Raw genomic sequence first — 16,856 nt, forward strand, 5'->3', positions numbered from 1 at the left:
TACAAATTTTATATTCTAGAATTTTAGAATAAGAAGTGTAGGAGCATGGACAGCAAATGCAGTTTTGCCTACCAGCCTTGTTTTTCTTATGTCTGTGTGGGTTTCCTCTGGTTTGGGCACTCTAATTTGCCCCCAGTTGAGCAGGGTGTGAATGGGTGCATGAATGTGTGTGCATGATGAACTGGCATACTATCCTGTGTGTGTTCCTACCTCATGACTAGTGTTCCTGCTATAGGCTCCAGATGCACCATGAAACTGACCAGAATACAGTGGTTACTGAAGAAGAATTATGAATCTTCTGTAAAACTACAAGCACACAATAAAAAGTACATTGTCTTACCTTCCTTTATGTACCATGTCTGTGACATTTGTTTGCTTTATAGGTACGGGTCACTTACGGTCAGTGAGTCTGTCCCAGAATGCATTGGGCTCCACAGGATTTGAGTTAGTGTTAAAGACATTGCCCCTACAGCACCTCACACACCTGGAGCTTAATGCAGTGTGTAAAGGTCCCTCAGATCAGCCTGCTCTGGATCTCCTCACCAAACTTTTAACACAGGTACACCTGATCCCATAGTACACACACACGCGCGCATGCTTTTAATCATTCACTACTGCCACTGAATAGTCTGCAATAACACAGTATTGTATTATGCCACAGTAACATTTTGATCAGGCAGTTTTAACCACATTGAAAAAGTGCAACATAAGTGGTGACTTTTTATCCCCTGCTGGCCGAAAGGCCCGAAGGGGGATTATGTCAGTGATTTCTGTCTGTCCCAGGAAGGGTGCTCACCTTCTGAAATCAACTCCTCTAACAATTTTTGGAGGAATTTCATGAAACTTGGCAGGATTCTTTGTTATATGTCGACATATTGTAATTTCATTAAATTGGGTCACATTTTACCAGTTACAGCCCTTAATTAACAAAATTATACTTTGACAATTTCATGAGTGTGTTTTTTCCTTCTGAAATCAACTCCTCTCACACTTTGTGGAGGAATTTCACTAAACTTGGCAGAAGGCTTTGTTATATGTCGGTAGTACGCATATTGTAATTTTGTTCAATTCGGTCGCATTTCACCAGAGTTACAGCCCTTGATTAACAACCTTGTACTTTCACAAGTTCATGAAGGTGTGCTCACCTTCTGAAATCAACTCCTCTCATGATTTTTGGACGAATTTCTTGAAGCTTGGCAAAAGGCCTTGTTATATGACAGTAATACGCATATTGCAATTTAATTTCTTTTGTGAAAAATTTACCAGAGTTTTGTACTTTGACAATTTCATGAGGGTGTATGTTTTTCTGAAATCAACTCCTCTCACAATTTGTGGAGAAATTTCACCAAACTTGGCAAAAGGCTTTGTTATATGACAGTTATATACATATTGAAATTTTGTTTAATTTGGGCAAATTTTACCAGAGTTATGCCCTTGACTATTAACAAATTTGTACTTTGGCAATTTCATCAAGGTGTGCTTGCTTTCTGAAATCAACTTCCCTCACAATTTTTGGAGGAATTTCATGTAACTGTTATAGTATGTATGCTGTACATCAGGGGTGACAGTTGGCCAAAACTGAACACAGCAAAGTGTTTCAGCAGACCAAACTGACTAATTAAATAATTACAATGACTGAGCCGATAAACAGAAGGGGAGAAATAGCCATATATAGTAAGTGTAATCGGGAACTAGTGCAGGTTCTGTAGCAGTATTTACTGTATGTAATTATTTAAATGAAGCAACTCATCAGACCAGAGACTTTCATAGAATTTTCAGTTTATTTACATCTTGTCTGATTAGGAAATTGATTACATGGTTTGTTTTCAGTGTTAACAATATATCTAAAAAAAATTAATATTTAAAAGACGAAGAATGTATTCTTGCTGTGTCAAATTCATAATAGCTCTCACACCATGCTGTGAAGTTGTAATGTGATGCTTCATAAGAAACAAAGGAACTACAAGTTGTCAATTATTAATTGGTAAGCATTAAACTGTTGTCAGCAATCACTCATGCTGGTTGCTTATCAGGGCTATTGTAAGCAATAAATTTAATGTAGTTGGACCTCGACAAATTTTTTTTGTTTGTGGCATTGAAGGCCAAGATCACATTAGTACAATAATTAGATATTGAAAAAGTCTCGTATACTGACTTTATAAGAAAGTACTCAGTCCTTTTAACAGTTGTTCAGCTGTATAGAGACAATATTCAGTGTTTTCCCCAGAAAAAAATTAAAGCCCTAAATTCTGGCATGATAATGCACAGACAATTGAGTGCCAACAGTGTGAAAGCGAGCACCAAAGGCACGAAATGAAACTAGGGGGGGTCTGGGGGCATGCCCCCCTGGAAAATTTTTTGAAAATAGATGCTCTCAGGTGCATTTTCAGGGTCTCTGAGAGGTTTTAGATACATGATTATAGGATAGATTTTACCAGTGTTTCAGTGATTTCTGACCTAAATAGTATTAATGTATACACATTTGAAATTTCACCTTAAAGTTCAACATGCAAGTTAAACTGTTTGTTATAGATTACTTAGGTATATGATAGACTGAAAATCTACGGGGATCCCTTAATTATCTATGATCAATTAGTGCTGTAACAAAAATGTGCATGAAAATATGACCAGTTTACTCCATCTTATGCAATCCAGTGAAGAGAATCGATCATCATGACCTCCTGTTGATCACAAAGGGATCTGAACCTAAGAACTGCCACCTTAAAATAAGTTGCTGTATTACAACTAAGATACACTGAAAAGAAAAGTAAGGCAACTGCATATTATAAAGTTTAAATTTTGGCACCTTATTAAATGGACTAGATTAAGATAAAAACATATTTAAAGGAAAAGAAAACTTAATTCATACATTTAAGTTTGCAGAAAGATTATGTACTTAAACACATTCATGAAGAGAATTTAAGTGTCAAATGTAGCATAATTTTGAATAATAATGATAAGCATATTTGGCAGTGTGATGTCACTGTGAGCCTTTAACAAAAGAATAATCCGGAGCCTTTTTTTGTTAAATGGATCCCAGTGACATCACACTGCCAAAAATGCTTCTGATTATTATTTGAAATTATGCTGTATTTGACACATTTGGACAACTTCACTTCGTGAGAGTGTTTATAAGTACATAATCTTTCTGCAAACCCAAACTAATGAATTAAGTTTTCTACTCCTTTAAAGCAGATTAATTCTCCTTGGCTTTTGCTTGGTCCAATGTTGGGCAACCCTCTCATAGTCCATCTCACTGTCATCCATGCTGATGTGGATCAAATTGTCCAGCGAGTGCTTTTTGAGCCAGTCGCTGTGATCAAAATTGACATTTTCGTTGTCGTGACAGTTGTCTGGTTTTGTGCGCCATCACTCACGTGGGTTTGTTGACGTTTAGTCAACCAATCTTTGATCGAAGCCATAATGATAATAGACCAGGTCAAACTTTTGTGATTAAAATCAGTCGGCTTTGTCCGTCTGGTGGGGGACAACATCGGCAGCCAATGAGATCGCTTATAATGAATCGGAAAATTCCGGGATGTCTGGCGTTTTCTTTCAATATTTTTATTGGACAGTTTGAACACGTGATCTTGACATAGCCAACAGATTACAGTTTGTTTACATCATACCACGCGGACATATTACTTTGACAGAATCAACACAAACATTGGAAAAAAAAGACCGCTTGTTTAACACATATCAGTCAATATGTAAATGGATCTGTTATTTGCTCTCCTATGTATCTAGTTACTTGCGGGTAGGAAATTTAACGCATCAGTATAAATCTAAACGGATTGGATTTAAACTAAAGCGACTAAGTGGATTGGGCCCGATATGCTAAAATGCTTTGGGGAAAACCATGATATTGACCAGGAGGAAGTAATGATTTCATTTTAAAAGTCGAAGGCTTTCTGATAAGTGGGTAGGTGACGCACATGGATGGAAAAGAAGTATTCAAAAGAAGATATCTGTGCCAGTTCGGTGTGGGAAATCATTTAATAGGTCATTTAGTCTGTGATGTCCCGTACTGCATTTCATTTTATTCACTTTTTAGTTCTCATGTTGTCAAATTGTTTTATTTTATTGGTTTAATTATTCTGTTTACATTTAAGCACGTTTCTGAAACATTCTGAAATCCTTCAAATTTTACTTTGCATTCTGCAAGCCAATGGGGTGTGTGTGTGTGTGTGTGTGTGCGTGCGTTCGTTCGTTCGTTTGTGTTCCAGGGTGACTGCTCACTTACACATCTGGGCCTGGCTGCAAATGGCCTGACAGATCAAAGTGTCGGATCTTTCGCAAGGTGAGGTCTTGTATTCTACCCCAAAATTGCCTACCTCTTATTCATTTCTATTTGTGCCAAGATACTTTTTGTGACTCTGAAATGTAATGAACTCTGAATGTTCAAATGAAAAGCTGGAATTCTAATCTATCATCTCATATTCATCTTTTGAGCTCAAGCCCAAATGTCTTCAGCGTATAGCAAAAACAAAAGAATTGGCCTTGCTGTTCCAGTACTTTCAAAGGGGGTTATATATCTCATGACATGTTCCTAGTTCTATTCAAACTGATTGGAGTTTTCCTGCTGAAGCCTGGTTCAGTATGTCTAATCAGGTAGTTGGTGTGAGAAGGTTCAGATTGTCAGTGGCTATTAGATTCTCTGTGAATAGGAATACTGTACAATGTAATTAATCAGTAATTGTCTGACATTGTAGGTGTCTTGCTCTTTGTCCATCGCTTGTGTCTCTGGATCTGTCAGCTAACCCCTGTGTGACTTCAGCTGGACTTCACAGCCTCCTCAATGCTCTTGGGGAAGCACGACAACCTTTGACTCATCTTAACCTTCAAGGTTAGTCATCAGAGGATTTTTATGTCTTCATGATAGCATTATGCTGTCTGGTACATTGTTCTTGAATTGTTATATACAGAAATACTTTTATATTTGATGCATTGTTTACTTAACAGAAACATTGTTAAAATGTGGGTGGCATGGTAACCTAGCAAATAGTGTTGATGCCTCACAGTACCAAGGTCACCAGTTCAGTCCTGAGCCCAGGTTACTGACTGTGTGGAGTTTTACTTGTGCACCTTGTGTCTACTTGTTTGGGTTCTCTGGTAGGTGGCCTCTGGCTTCTTGGGTTCCCACTGTCCAAAAACATTCCCGTTGATGGACTGGCTATGGTAAATTATAAGTGTGTGTGTGAACGTGCATGGTGCCCTGGAATAGACTGCTGTCCAGTCTGGGAGGAATTCCGCCACCTTGTGACCAGTATTCTCGGGATAAGCTCCGGATCCATTGCAAACCTAACCAGGATAGTAATCGAAAATGAATGAATGTTATAGGGGCGGCACGGTGGTGTAGTGGTTAGCACTGTTGCCTCACAGCAAGAAGGTCCTGGGGTCGAGCCCAGCAGCTGGCAAGAGCCTTTCTGTGTGGAGTTTACATGTTCTCCCCATGTCTGCATGGATTTCCTCCAGGTGCTCTGGTGTCCCCCACAGTCCAAAGACATCCAGGTTAGGCTAATTGGTGATTCTAAATCAGTGTTTCTCAAACTTTTTCAGACCAAGGACCACTTTGTCCCAAAAAAAAATTTCAGGGACCACCTGTCAACACCCCCCACCCTGCCCCACACAACACACACAGACCATACAGAGATGTGTACTATTAGGTGTACTATCATAGCACAGGACACAGTGGGGATTGGGATCTTCAGAATCCCCAGTCCAGAAAAATCCCAACTTTAGATATTCATTGTGGTATTTTCTTTTCACCTTTGCCGTTGGTTTAGTCTGCCGAGCTTGTTTTTCTTGTTCTTCCTGTGTTGGGGACTCAGTGCTAACTGAATCTTCTTTTCTTTGCATTTTCTCCTTATTGATGTGTTGGTAGTGTCAGGTTTTTTCCTCTTAACTGAACCTGTCAGCCACTTCTCCATCCTTGTTGTTTCACTTTCAGTAAATTAAAAAAATCGCCATGAACACGAGCTAGTTAGGATTAGCCTATTATATGTTCCGAATTTTCGTTTGCTTGTTTTCAGGTCTGCCTGTCTGTTTGCCTGTGAGGCAGAGATTTGTGAGGTGACTGTTGCCTAGAGACGAGAGGCAGAATAAGAGCACGTGCACACTACAAGTTTTATGTGGTGCAAATTCAGATGCAGAACGCTTTTTAAATAATAATAATGATGAAATTACAGGCCCGTTTGATTGCCGTTAAAAACAAGATTGGATAAATTTAACTTTCTAATAATGTTACAAAGCATACGCTAGCTTATCTTGAAAACGCTGACTACATTTGTAGATCACCTCGCGGACCACACTTTGCGAAACACTGCTCTAAACTGACCATAGGTGTGAATGTGAGTGTGAATGGTTGGTTGTCTCTGTGTCAGCCCTGTGATAACCTGGCGACTTGTCCAGGGTGTACCCCCGCCTCTCGCCCATAGTCCACTGGGATAGGCTCCAGGTTGCCTGCGACCCTGTAGAACAGGATAAGCGGCTACAGATGATGGATGGATGGATGGATGGATGGATGAATGAATGAAATGTTCTAGTTTAAGAAGGGCTCTTTTTTTCTTTCGCTTGTTAGGATTGCCTATTAAGCAACGTCTGTGTGATTTTTAATAAATTAAATACAGATAGAAAGATCCAATTAAATCCAATACTTCAAGTATCTTTTTTTTTTTTTTTAATTATTTGGAACAGATTCCTAATCAAATTCCAGTAGAGCAACAAGTGTTAACCCTCGGGGTTTTTTTGTTTGTTTGTTTGTTTTTTTAAACCTTTTATTTTATTGGGGAAAAAAACAATAAGCAAACAAGAACGCTAAACAGTATTGTATAATAACTATTCTAAGCCACATTTAAGCCAGTTAATTGATAATTTGTCCATTAAATCTCATGGATTATCACCTATTAAAATGCTTGGTTTTTGCAGCCGTGATGTAATATGAATATGACGACAAAATTTGTTTGATTTGACATTGGATTCCATGCAGAGGTAAACTCGTCACATGTGGATGTTTGTTAAATCATAGGAGTCAAAGCATAGCTCTGTGTGAATCCAGATGTGTGATGTGTGTAGATTGACAGTCTAATGCTAGAGTAAACCAAGCTGTATGCAGACTTATTCAGACTAGAAGGTATTTTCCTCATCCGAATAACATCCTGTTTTTGCAGATTGAAGCTACTTGTTTATCTGTTTCTCAGTAACACAGAGTCAATACTGCCATTTCTCTGTAGATTCCTTTCAGAATGATGCTACAATGGCCAATCATGATTCACTCATCTGATAAGTCAAATATTAGGGCCCCATAAGGCACTTGAAATGAGGGTCCCCCCCCCCCCCATATTTTATTACTGCAATACACAAGAAATAGCCGCATGCATTACAAAAATGCATTTAACGTATAACAAGTGATGATAAACAGAATATCGTTTAGTAATATATGAATCCCCCTCATCAGTACTGGCACCAGGACACTGTGCATGTAGCACACACGGGCCATATTTCATGACTGAATGATGAAATGTGTCGTTCCTGGAAAATGTTTTTTCATTTCATCAAACCTCGAAAACAAGACATTGTGTGGTGAACATGTAACTTTTTTGAAACAAGATTTTGGTGCTTGAAAAGTCCTTGTTATTTAACTTGAATTAAATATGAAGAGTTTGCACAGTTACCATGCTGCTTTATTTTTTAGCTGTCCTTGAATAATTTAATATAAAAGTTATCATTTAGTTGCTGTCCTGCTTGTGTGCATCTGTCTGATGAAACCTCTCCTCCATGCATGGATCTCTGTCAGGTTGCCAGGTGTGCGGGCCATGGGACGCGGCGTGTTTGGACAGCTTGGCTGAACGCGTTCAGGATCTGCGGCTGTGCTCTCAAAGGCTTAATAAGCTGGATCAGGAGATACTGCGGCAGAGCTGGCCAGGCTCTATCCTGTCCCGTAACTCCAAGTGCCTACTCAGTATTGCTCCTGTTCCAAACAAACTCGCACTGTAGCATTTGTGCAGTCATTCTGTGCTGGAGAAGTGAACTGAGCCAACACCAATGCTGGTGGTTTCCTGTGTTGATCGCACATGTTTGCATGCTCGCTCTCTCTCTCTCTCGCGCTCTCTCTCTCTCTCTCTCTCTCCACACTTCATTCGATCACTTATTTTACTGTACAAATATATATGTAGCCCTGTGATGACCTGGCAACTTGTCCAGGGTGTACCCCGCCTTTCACCCGTAGTCAGCTTGGATAGGCTCCAGCTTGCCTGCGACCCTGTAGAACAGGATAAAGCGGCTAGAGATAATGAGATGAGATGAAATATATGTGTAAGATGTATTTAAATCTGGTGTCTGCTGTTCACTGTCTGTCAGAATGTACGTGTGTTACAGAAGCAGTAAAAGTCTTTGTGTCCTTCCACAGTTTATTTGAAGCAGCCTCTGTTCCTAATGCAGCCCTGTCATAGACACTTTCAGCATTAATAAATGGAGAATTATTGACCAAAGAGCTCAGCAGAGCTTCACATGATGCAGAGCAATATTCATATTTGCATTTATCTTGATGAGAAACCTGTATAGGAAATGTACTAATAAATACATAAATATGAAACTATACACATGTGCCAGTGATGTATTAAATCAGCCACAAGATAACTCCGTTTGAAAGCGGCAGACTTAAACCAGACTGTATAACAAAAACTATGCTTTTTCTAATGCATTATACTGTGTTAGGCTCCAGCTTGCCTGCGACCCTGTAGAACAGGATAAAGCGGCTAGTGATAATGAGATGAGATTATACTGTGTACGATGGTACATTGTAATGTACCATGCTGTGTCATGCGGTGTTTGTTTCCATTTAATTGTGCTCTAGGGTAAGGTTTAGACCATAGAAGTGTGTTGAATGTCTCTTCACATTTGCAACTCTCCCCACAGACCACATGTTCACACTCACGCCATGTTATTCCCTCCGCCGACTTTATCGTCTGTTTGTTTGTCTGTCTTTTCCCAACATAACTCAAAAAGTAGTGTAGGTGTAATTAATGATTTTGTGTATTCAAGATTGGATAAGTGATCAATCTTTAATAATTACATGAAATCAGTCTCATTAAATTTGAAGGTTGATAATTAAAATGAATCAATCCTATTGAATCGTTTAATTTGACTCATTTGAATTGAATCATACCATAGAATCAGTCTCATTTGAATCGTTTGAAGTGAATCATTTAGTGAATCAAGTGAATCATTCAGTGAATCATTTAAAGAATCAATTGAAGAATCGTTTAAAATTTGATAATTCAAATTTATCACTTACCAAACTGCATCTAATTATTCATACACCTTAGGAGTTCTTTTGCGACGTGGGCGACTTCAAAAGTATTTAGAACAGCAGATAGACACCACACACAATTTCAATACTAATGGAGTTTATTATAAAAAGATAAAAAATTTAATAAGAAAAGGAAAAATTGAACAATTTAATAGCAGCAGAATTGAAATCTTCTGTAAACAGTGTGTGTGTGGGGTGTGTGTATAAGCAGTTTTAGCTTGTGAGCTATGTGAGGCACAGGAATGTGTTATCTGCAATCTTGGAGGAGAGGAATTCTCAAAGTTTAGTGAGCACTTGTGTGTGTGTATGTGTGTGTGTGTGTGTAGCCAAGTGATTAGCTATATATGCCAACTAGACAAAGAAAAGCTAGGCCTAGTGAACTATGTGTGTCAAAAACCAGAAATTAATGATTAAAATACATTCAAACAGTCATCTGTAGTTTATATGGCTTTAAATGTAAACAGGAGAATTACTATCAAGGTTGAATTAAACTTAGGACTTGTGGTATTTATCTAATACTGATACAGAGGAGGGTTGGCTCCTGTGGCTAACTCCACGTGTTTGTGGGGGAGGAGCTAAGACACCACCCCCCCCACCCCCCCCCACCCCCCCCCGGAATGTGGTCGTACCAGGCAGAGCCTGGTATATTTATCTGATCTGAGATCCAGAGGACCTCGTGTTGAGAACAAAGGAGAGGAGGAGGGGCTCTTCCTAAGCATGCAAGGGCGCTTTCTGGAGGCAAAACATTCTGAAAGCTTAATGAGGTCACAATATGAGTTAAATGAAATTAGAATGTTAGGAGAGAGATAACATGCAAGAACTTATTGATTAACCAAATTAAAATCAATAGTACCAAATAATAGAGAATCAACAATAATACAGTGTGCACACTTATTCCTGAATATAATTTCACACTTAGTGAATTAATTACTGACTAGACTAATATTATTTTGCCCAGTGCCAGCCTTACTGCAAAAGTCTCGTCTTCTGTCTGAAAGCAGAGTCTCTTCCGTGGAAATGGCAGGCACCGTCTCACTGGAGAAGTAGATCTTGGAGAGGAAGAGAGAGAGGTTGCTTTGAAGATCTTCGTGGATGATGACGAAAGTCTTTTCAGCAGTGCCGTGCTCGGATTTAAGAAGAGAAGGGGGGGGGGGGGGGGGGGGCAGCCACTTTTCTAAGCAAAAATAAAATTGCTTTCACTTGCCGTTGCGTACGCCTTTAAAAGAAAATAATACTTGCAAAAACCGGTTTAATAACTCGCTTGAGTTGATGATCGCGTGTTTCGGATATCTACTTTGATCAGGAGCAGATTAAAGAAGGAAACGCGCTGTTTAGACGTCTGATGATGAGTTCTCTTTTTAGGTCAGTCTCATTTTAGAGTCCGATGCGAAAGAGCCAAGATGGCTGGGTTCCAAGTCCTTTTGTTGAATTCCTGAGGAATGTGTACGTAATCCCGCCCCGGCGTGACGTAGTCAACGCGGAAGTTGGCTGGGAGTTGTAGTTCTTAGACACAAGATGACGGCATGATACCTACAGTAGTGAACGGATTTTGATCAAATTCTGAGGAAAGGTGGGCCATGGGTTAAAGAACAATTGATTAGATTTTGATGCCAATCCAAATATGTGACATGGTGGAGTTATGCATTCTATAGAGTGATGATCTAGTCTACAAATGGAGTTATAATTTAGGAGAAAGACCACACTTGAAACTGTACTTTCCTTCAAGTTAACTTCATAACCATTCTCATCTCTCCATTGTGTTCCTCATGATGGAGATCTGCACCTCCTTGTGTCCTCTCTACTGTACAACTCCTGAATGTCTAATGTAAAGCAGTAACCATCCAAAAGCCCTGCTCAAATTCTCAGACTTCTCCCTTATTACAGTTCCACAGTTACGCTCCATGCCACATCATTTGAAGGTGTGGTCTGCACCTGCCAAAAAAAAAAGGGCTGTGCTTCATAAGCTGTTTTATTTGGAAACTTTGCATAAATCTGGCACAGCATTCAAGAAGACAAGACAGACAAAAATTGCTATTTTGTGCACACAGAATGAGACAGAGAATTGTTGATTGCAAAGATATTTATTAGCAGAAAAAAACTTCATCATGATTTGAAAGCATGTTATATTTGAAACATTTATTTCCTCTTTTTATTTCTCGTCATGGAGTCCTTCACATCGTCTCGTAGTTTTGCGAAAAAGCGTTAATCAAGTCCAGCTTGGCCACTGACCTGTAATTTTTGAATGGAAGATATAAATTTTATAGGCATTAAATTCCTCTTAAAACTTGTTGAGCCTGGGTAAGTGGAAATATTTAATCAGAGCAAGATTTTGTAACTCACTTGCAAGCACCAATATTAACACAGGCAGTTTTTGGATCATCTGAGGTAGAAAGTTCCTCCACCAAGACATCCAAGTTCTTGTGAATAAATTTCTTACAGAGACTTCGCAGGAATCCGATTGAATCACAGACTTTTGTCAATTTTTCTTTAGTCGTGGCCTGTGGTGATGTTTAAACAGTGTGAGTAATGTTCATGGCACCATTTATTGTGAGTTATTTCCAATAAAGTATGATGCTTATTACCACGTCTGCCTTATTGCCAAGTTGTTTTTTCAGTTTCTTCACGACCCACTTACAAGCCCAACACACACCAGGGAGCTGTTCCTCAGGCATCAGCAAATCCTCATCTTGATCAGTAGAATCCTGAGAAGTGATCAGAATCCACTAAGCAAATGACAAATACTAATGAGCAATTATTACAAAGAGATGAAGCCTGGGTAAAACTTTTTTATATTTTCTTATTGCAATTATGGGGTGTCAGTTCGGAGTCAACCTATTTTAACCTAGATGGAGTATTAAGGAGGGGAAACCTGTTCTGAGAGTAGAGTTAAAAGTCAGTGTAAAATTCTGCAGACATAAAGTGAAAATTTCAGCTCTACAGAGTGATGATTACGCGCCAGTCTGCATGAGGTCTTGAGAGCTCTGCTGGCAGATGGTATTTTCTCTGGAATGGTGCCACAGTCAGATAAGTAACGTTAACATTCCCATCTTGGCAAAATCATGTAATAACTATTTTTCAACTAAACATGGTTTTATAGTTTCATTGATGTCGATTGAGGACATGTTGGCAACATGTACCCTTCTGTTTGATGATATTGTCGAGTAGCTACATGCTAACAGTTGCCAACAGTTCAGAAGTTTGACAGCATTTCATTGAGTTAAGATGCACCTATATAACATGTTATCTACACATTTTTTCTGAATGCTGCTGAGATAAGAATACGTGCTGCCTGTCTTATGTCAAAGTTTTATCAGGCAAATTATTACCTCGCCCAGGACGGAGTCCACCAGGGGGTGAGGTATTGTTTTCGGTGGTTTTTTTGTTTTGTTTTGTTAATGATATTATGGGAAAACGGCTTGACCAATCTTCATAAAACTTTCAGGATATTATATATGGGCGTTGGTCTCAAATAGAACCTCCACCATTTTAAGGGTCATCCGGTCAAGGTCACCAAAAAGGTCAAAATCGTTTTTTCATGATATATTCATTCAGGTGTGTTCTGATTGGCTGAGAGCAGTACAGTGTGCAAATCAGAATCATGTTTATTGGCCAAGTATGTTCACACACAAGGTCAGAATCGTTTTTTCGTGATATCTTCCTTCATATTCATGATAAGTGCTACCGGGCGAGGTTTGTTTTGCCTGGTAACACTTGTTTATACTGTTTTTAAGCCAAATGTCAAAGGAATATGCTGATTTAGATTTCATAGTTTCACTATTGATTTAGTGAGTAATGTGTATTTTATATTTAATATAAGTTATAGTGAGCTATAATTTGTACTGTGTATTAAACTTAGAACACAGTAACATTTACCCTTTATTATTGAGCTCAGATGTTTTTAAGTGTGGTTGTTAGTCTGCGGGAGTTATTGCTCACTTTGGACTTAGCCTCAAATCAGCGGTTTATCTGATATTCTCCTGCTAACTTTGAGGAAAACTTCAGATGAAGAGGGATTGCTTGTCGTCTATGGTTACTGGAGAGGAACTGACGGCTGCTCATACCACCTCCTAGACAACTTTCAGTCATTTCCCATCCATCCATTCATTATCTGTAGCTGCTTATCCTGTTCTACAGGGTCGCAGGCAAGCTGGAACCTATCCCAGCTGACTATGGGTGAGAGGTGGGGTACATCCTGGACAAGTTGCCAGGTTATCACAGGGCTGACACACAGAGACAGACAACCATTCACACTCACATTCACACCTATGGTCAATTTAGAGCCACCAATTAACCTAACCTGCATGTCTTTGGACTGTGGGGAAAACCGGAGCAGACACGGGGAGAACATGCAAACTCCACACAGAAAGACCCCCGCCGGCTGCTGGGCTCGAACCCGGAACTTTCTTGCTGTGAGGCAACCGTGCTAACCCATTACACCACCATGGCAATGCCCAGTAGTGTTCAAGTTATGAAAGTGACTTGGGCTAAACACAATGGGTTTGTTTACCGCCCACATCTGGTTATTTGTGGCAAAGTTGAATCTGAAATGCCTCTTTTTTTACCAGATTGAGTCAGTTCTGATAACACATGAGAAACTGTTACTGTTCACCTTGTCTTTATGTACAGTAACTTTTCAAGAACATTTCCATGCATATGAAGTGACCAGGACAAAGCAAAATTTTGTCTTTCATGTTGACAACCTGCATTATCCCAGACCTTTTGACATACAAATATCATATGGAGGCGGCACGGTGGTGTAGTGGTTAGCACTGTCGCCTCACAGCAAGAAGGTCCGGGTTCGAGCCCCATGGCCGGCGAGGGCCTTTCTGTGTGGAGTTTGCATGTTCTCCCCGTGTCCGCGTGGGTTTCCTCCGGGTGCTCCGGCTTCCCCCACAGTCCAAAGACATGCAGGTTAGGTTAACTGGTGACTCTAAATTGACCGTAGGTGTGAATGTGAGTGTGAATGGTTGTCTGTGTCTATGTGTCAGCCCTGTGATGACCTGGCGACTTGTCCAGGGTGTACCCTGCCTTTCGCCCGTAGTCAGCTGGGATAGGCTCCAGCTTGCCTGCGACCCTGTAGAACAGGATAAAGCGGCTAGAGATAATGAGATGAGATGAGATGTCATATGGAGTGAATGACTCGGCTCTCTTTGCTGTCCCATATTGCTTTCTCTGGTGAGCATTATAGCACAGTGTTGTAAAAATCTTATCTCATCTCATTATCTCTAGACGCTTTATCCTGTTCTACAGGGTCGCAGGCAAGCTGGAGCCTATCCCAGCTGACTACGGGCGAAAGGCGGGGTACACCCTGGACAAGTCGCCAGGTCATCACAGGGCTGACAGAGACAACCATTCACACCTACGGTCAATTTAGAGTCACCAGTTAACCTAACCTGCATGTCTTTGGACTGTGGGGGAAACCGGAGCACCCCCACGCGGACATGGGGAGAACATGCAAACTCCGCACAGAAAGGCCCTCGCCGGCCACGGGACTCGAACCCGGACCTTCTTGCTGTGAGGCGACAGCGCTAACCACTACACCACCGTGCCGCCCGTGTTGTAAAAATATTATATTAAAATTGACATTGTAGTCAAGGTAAGTATGGGTAATGGTTTGTAATGTTAATTCATTGACACTGAAATGACAAAGACTTAATAATAAATACTTTTAGTATAACCCTGTATGTTTGTGTTTATTTCCATTTGATAGGTTAGATCACAACAATTCAGTAATATAGCATCATAGTAAAATAGCATCATATGGGCTAGATGTAACAAATAACACTGTAGAAAAATAAAAATTAAACATTACACTGTCATTTTTAAACTAAATTTGGAGTAAAATTAGCTCTATAAAGTGTAACCATATCACTCTGAATAATGTGAACAAACCACATTGATTAAATTTTTTACACATTTCATTGTTAATTTCAACACTGAGTAAAATTAACTCTGAAACGTTGACACTGGCCATAGAGTAAATTTTACTCTAATTTCGAGTGGGACTAAATGTTATCTGAAATGGAGTTAAATTCAACTCTCTAATGCCCAGGTCAGACAACAGGCTGCAACTAGTTTTCAACTACTTGCATCTACCTGCGATAACAAAATCGCAAGTAAACGACGCACATCGACGCAGATAATGGCAGAGTGTTGCAGAGGGTCTTTAGTAGAGGCAGGTTGACACAAGTGGATCACGATCGCATTTCAGCTGCGATTCGCTTCCAGTCGGTGCAAATAGCAGGTTGATGTGTGACCACCTGCCTCTACATGCAACGCTTGAGCGACCAATCGCGGGTTGAAGCAGTTTGGAGTGTGTGGAGAAGAAGAAAGGAAGGCAAAAACACACGTTCACACGAACTCTGGGACTTCCACAATACTCATAGTTTATTAACTTACTACAGCAAAATTCTCAGAGTTAATTTCCCAGTGTTAAACAAAAGTGTTAAAATAGAGTTGAAATGACACTGTAAAAAGTTGATTTAACTTTAGGAAGTGTTAAATTAACACTGCAGAGATTAGGATAAAATGAACACCAGCATAGTGTTAAAACTGACTCTCTCAGAGTTGATTTAACACTATAAAATTTGCTGTGTACACTTCAACATTACCATGCCCGGTTGAACGGTTCTCTTATCATACATGAACAAAATAGAGGTCACACATTCCCTAAACATCACTCTTGAGTTGAGGAGCAAAAAGAAACAGAGACCCATTTCCAGAAAGGTGCACGGTTCAACTAACAGGAAACACAAGTGTGAGCTGATGACGCCATCTCTCTAGATAACACAGCATTTCACATAAAACACATTTCACAATTTCGACTGTTACAACGTCTGACTACGACAAAGGATTTGGCACAAAATGCCTGTATCCTCTCACTCGATCACAGGTTGCAGCATGCATCTTTCTGCCGTCTGACCTGGGCATAAATTAACACTGTTTTTTACTGTGCAGTTTGGTGGCTTTCATAGTCTTTGGATTAGACACTCTGGTGTGACTGAGTGCAAAAAATAAAAGGCAGTTTGGATAGCATACCAAAGTAAAAGCAAGTTCCCCAGCAGAGTCAACTTTCAGGTATTCCAGGTGCATTGCACAGGCTGACAAGCAGAGACAACAAAACAATATTCTTTTAACATTTCTATAATCTTCTAAAATAACCACATCATGTAGGATTGTCTGATTAGAATTATCTGATGAACCATACCTGAGCCTAGGAAGAAAGAGGCAACAAGGAGTTTCCAGAGCATAGTGATGGTTAAAGAAAAGATGTATGGTTTCTACAGAGCTGAAGAGTCTGTCTTGAATACAGCACATGCTGGTGGTCTTTATATCTCCGCTGACTTCCTCAAGTAAGTTTTTTCACTTCTGTGACCACAACTCAGAAATTCACAGATGTGTCCGAAGTCATGCTCAATATTTATCAATGCAAAATATTATTTTATTAAAAAGAGCATTTTAGGATGTGAACTCAATATATCTATCTTGTTCAAATGCAATTTATTTATTGGTCAATGATATATTTATTAATTTGATGTGTATTATG

At 39.7% G+C, this 16,856-nt stretch overlaps 2 protein-coding genes across 2 annotated transcripts in view; one reads left to right on the forward strand and one right to left on the reverse strand.

Annotated features, from left to right (window-relative positions):
• tonsl (tonsoku-like, DNA repair protein) overlaps nt 1-9,011 on the forward strand; it is a 62,433-nt gene extending 53,422 nt beyond the window's left edge. The window contains exons 25-28 of the mRNA XM_060934358.1: nt 384-559; nt 4,227-4,300; nt 4,713-4,846; nt 7,796-9,011. Of these exons, the coding sequence (XP_060790341.1) occupies nt 384-559; nt 4,227-4,300; nt 4,713-4,846; nt 7,796-7,995 (584 nt within the window). The 3' untranslated portion in view covers nt 7,996-9,011. The remainder of the gene's footprint in view (nt 1-383; nt 560-4,226; nt 4,301-4,712; nt 4,847-7,795) is intronic.
• Nucleotides 9,012-11,372: 2,361 nt separating this feature from the next.
• LOC132893919 (antimicrobial peptide NK-lysin-like) lies at nt 11,373-16,625 on the reverse strand. Its single transcript, XM_060933091.1, has 5 exons — nt 16,518-16,625; nt 16,349-16,410; nt 11,893-12,012; nt 11,651-11,808; nt 11,373-11,539 (listed from the first exon to the last, which is right to left on the reverse strand). Exons 1-5 carry the CDS (start codon nt 16,558-16,560, stop codon nt 11,482-11,484), a joined length of 441 nt encoding a protein of 146 aa, XP_060789074.1. The 5' UTR covers nt 16,561-16,625; the 3' UTR covers nt 11,373-11,481.
• Nucleotides 16,626-16,856: the final 231 nt, after the last annotated feature.

Source organism: Neoarius graeffei, chromosome 11, assembly GCF_027579695.1.
Source record: "Neoarius graeffei isolate fNeoGra1 chromosome 11, fNeoGra1.pri, whole genome shotgun sequence".
NCBI lineage: Eukaryota > Metazoa > Chordata > Actinopteri > Siluriformes > Ariidae > Neoarius > Neoarius graeffei.

What these genes read in the sequence shown, in the direction of transcription:
- LOC132893919 (XM_060933091.1), bottom strand. Translation starts at nt 16,560, where the DNA reads ATGCTCTGGAAACTCCTTGTTGCCTCTTTCTTCCTAGGCTCAG. An exon ending in GGGAACTTGCTTTTACTTTG is followed by an intron (nt 12,013 to 16,348) that starts GTATGCTATCCA and finishes ATCACTTCTCAG; the next exon opens with GATTCTACTGATCAAGATGA. An exon ending in TTGGCAATAAGGCAGACGTG is followed by an intron (nt 11,809 to 11,892) that starts GTAATAAGCATC and finishes ACATCACCACAG; the next exon opens with GCCACGACTAAAGAAAAATT.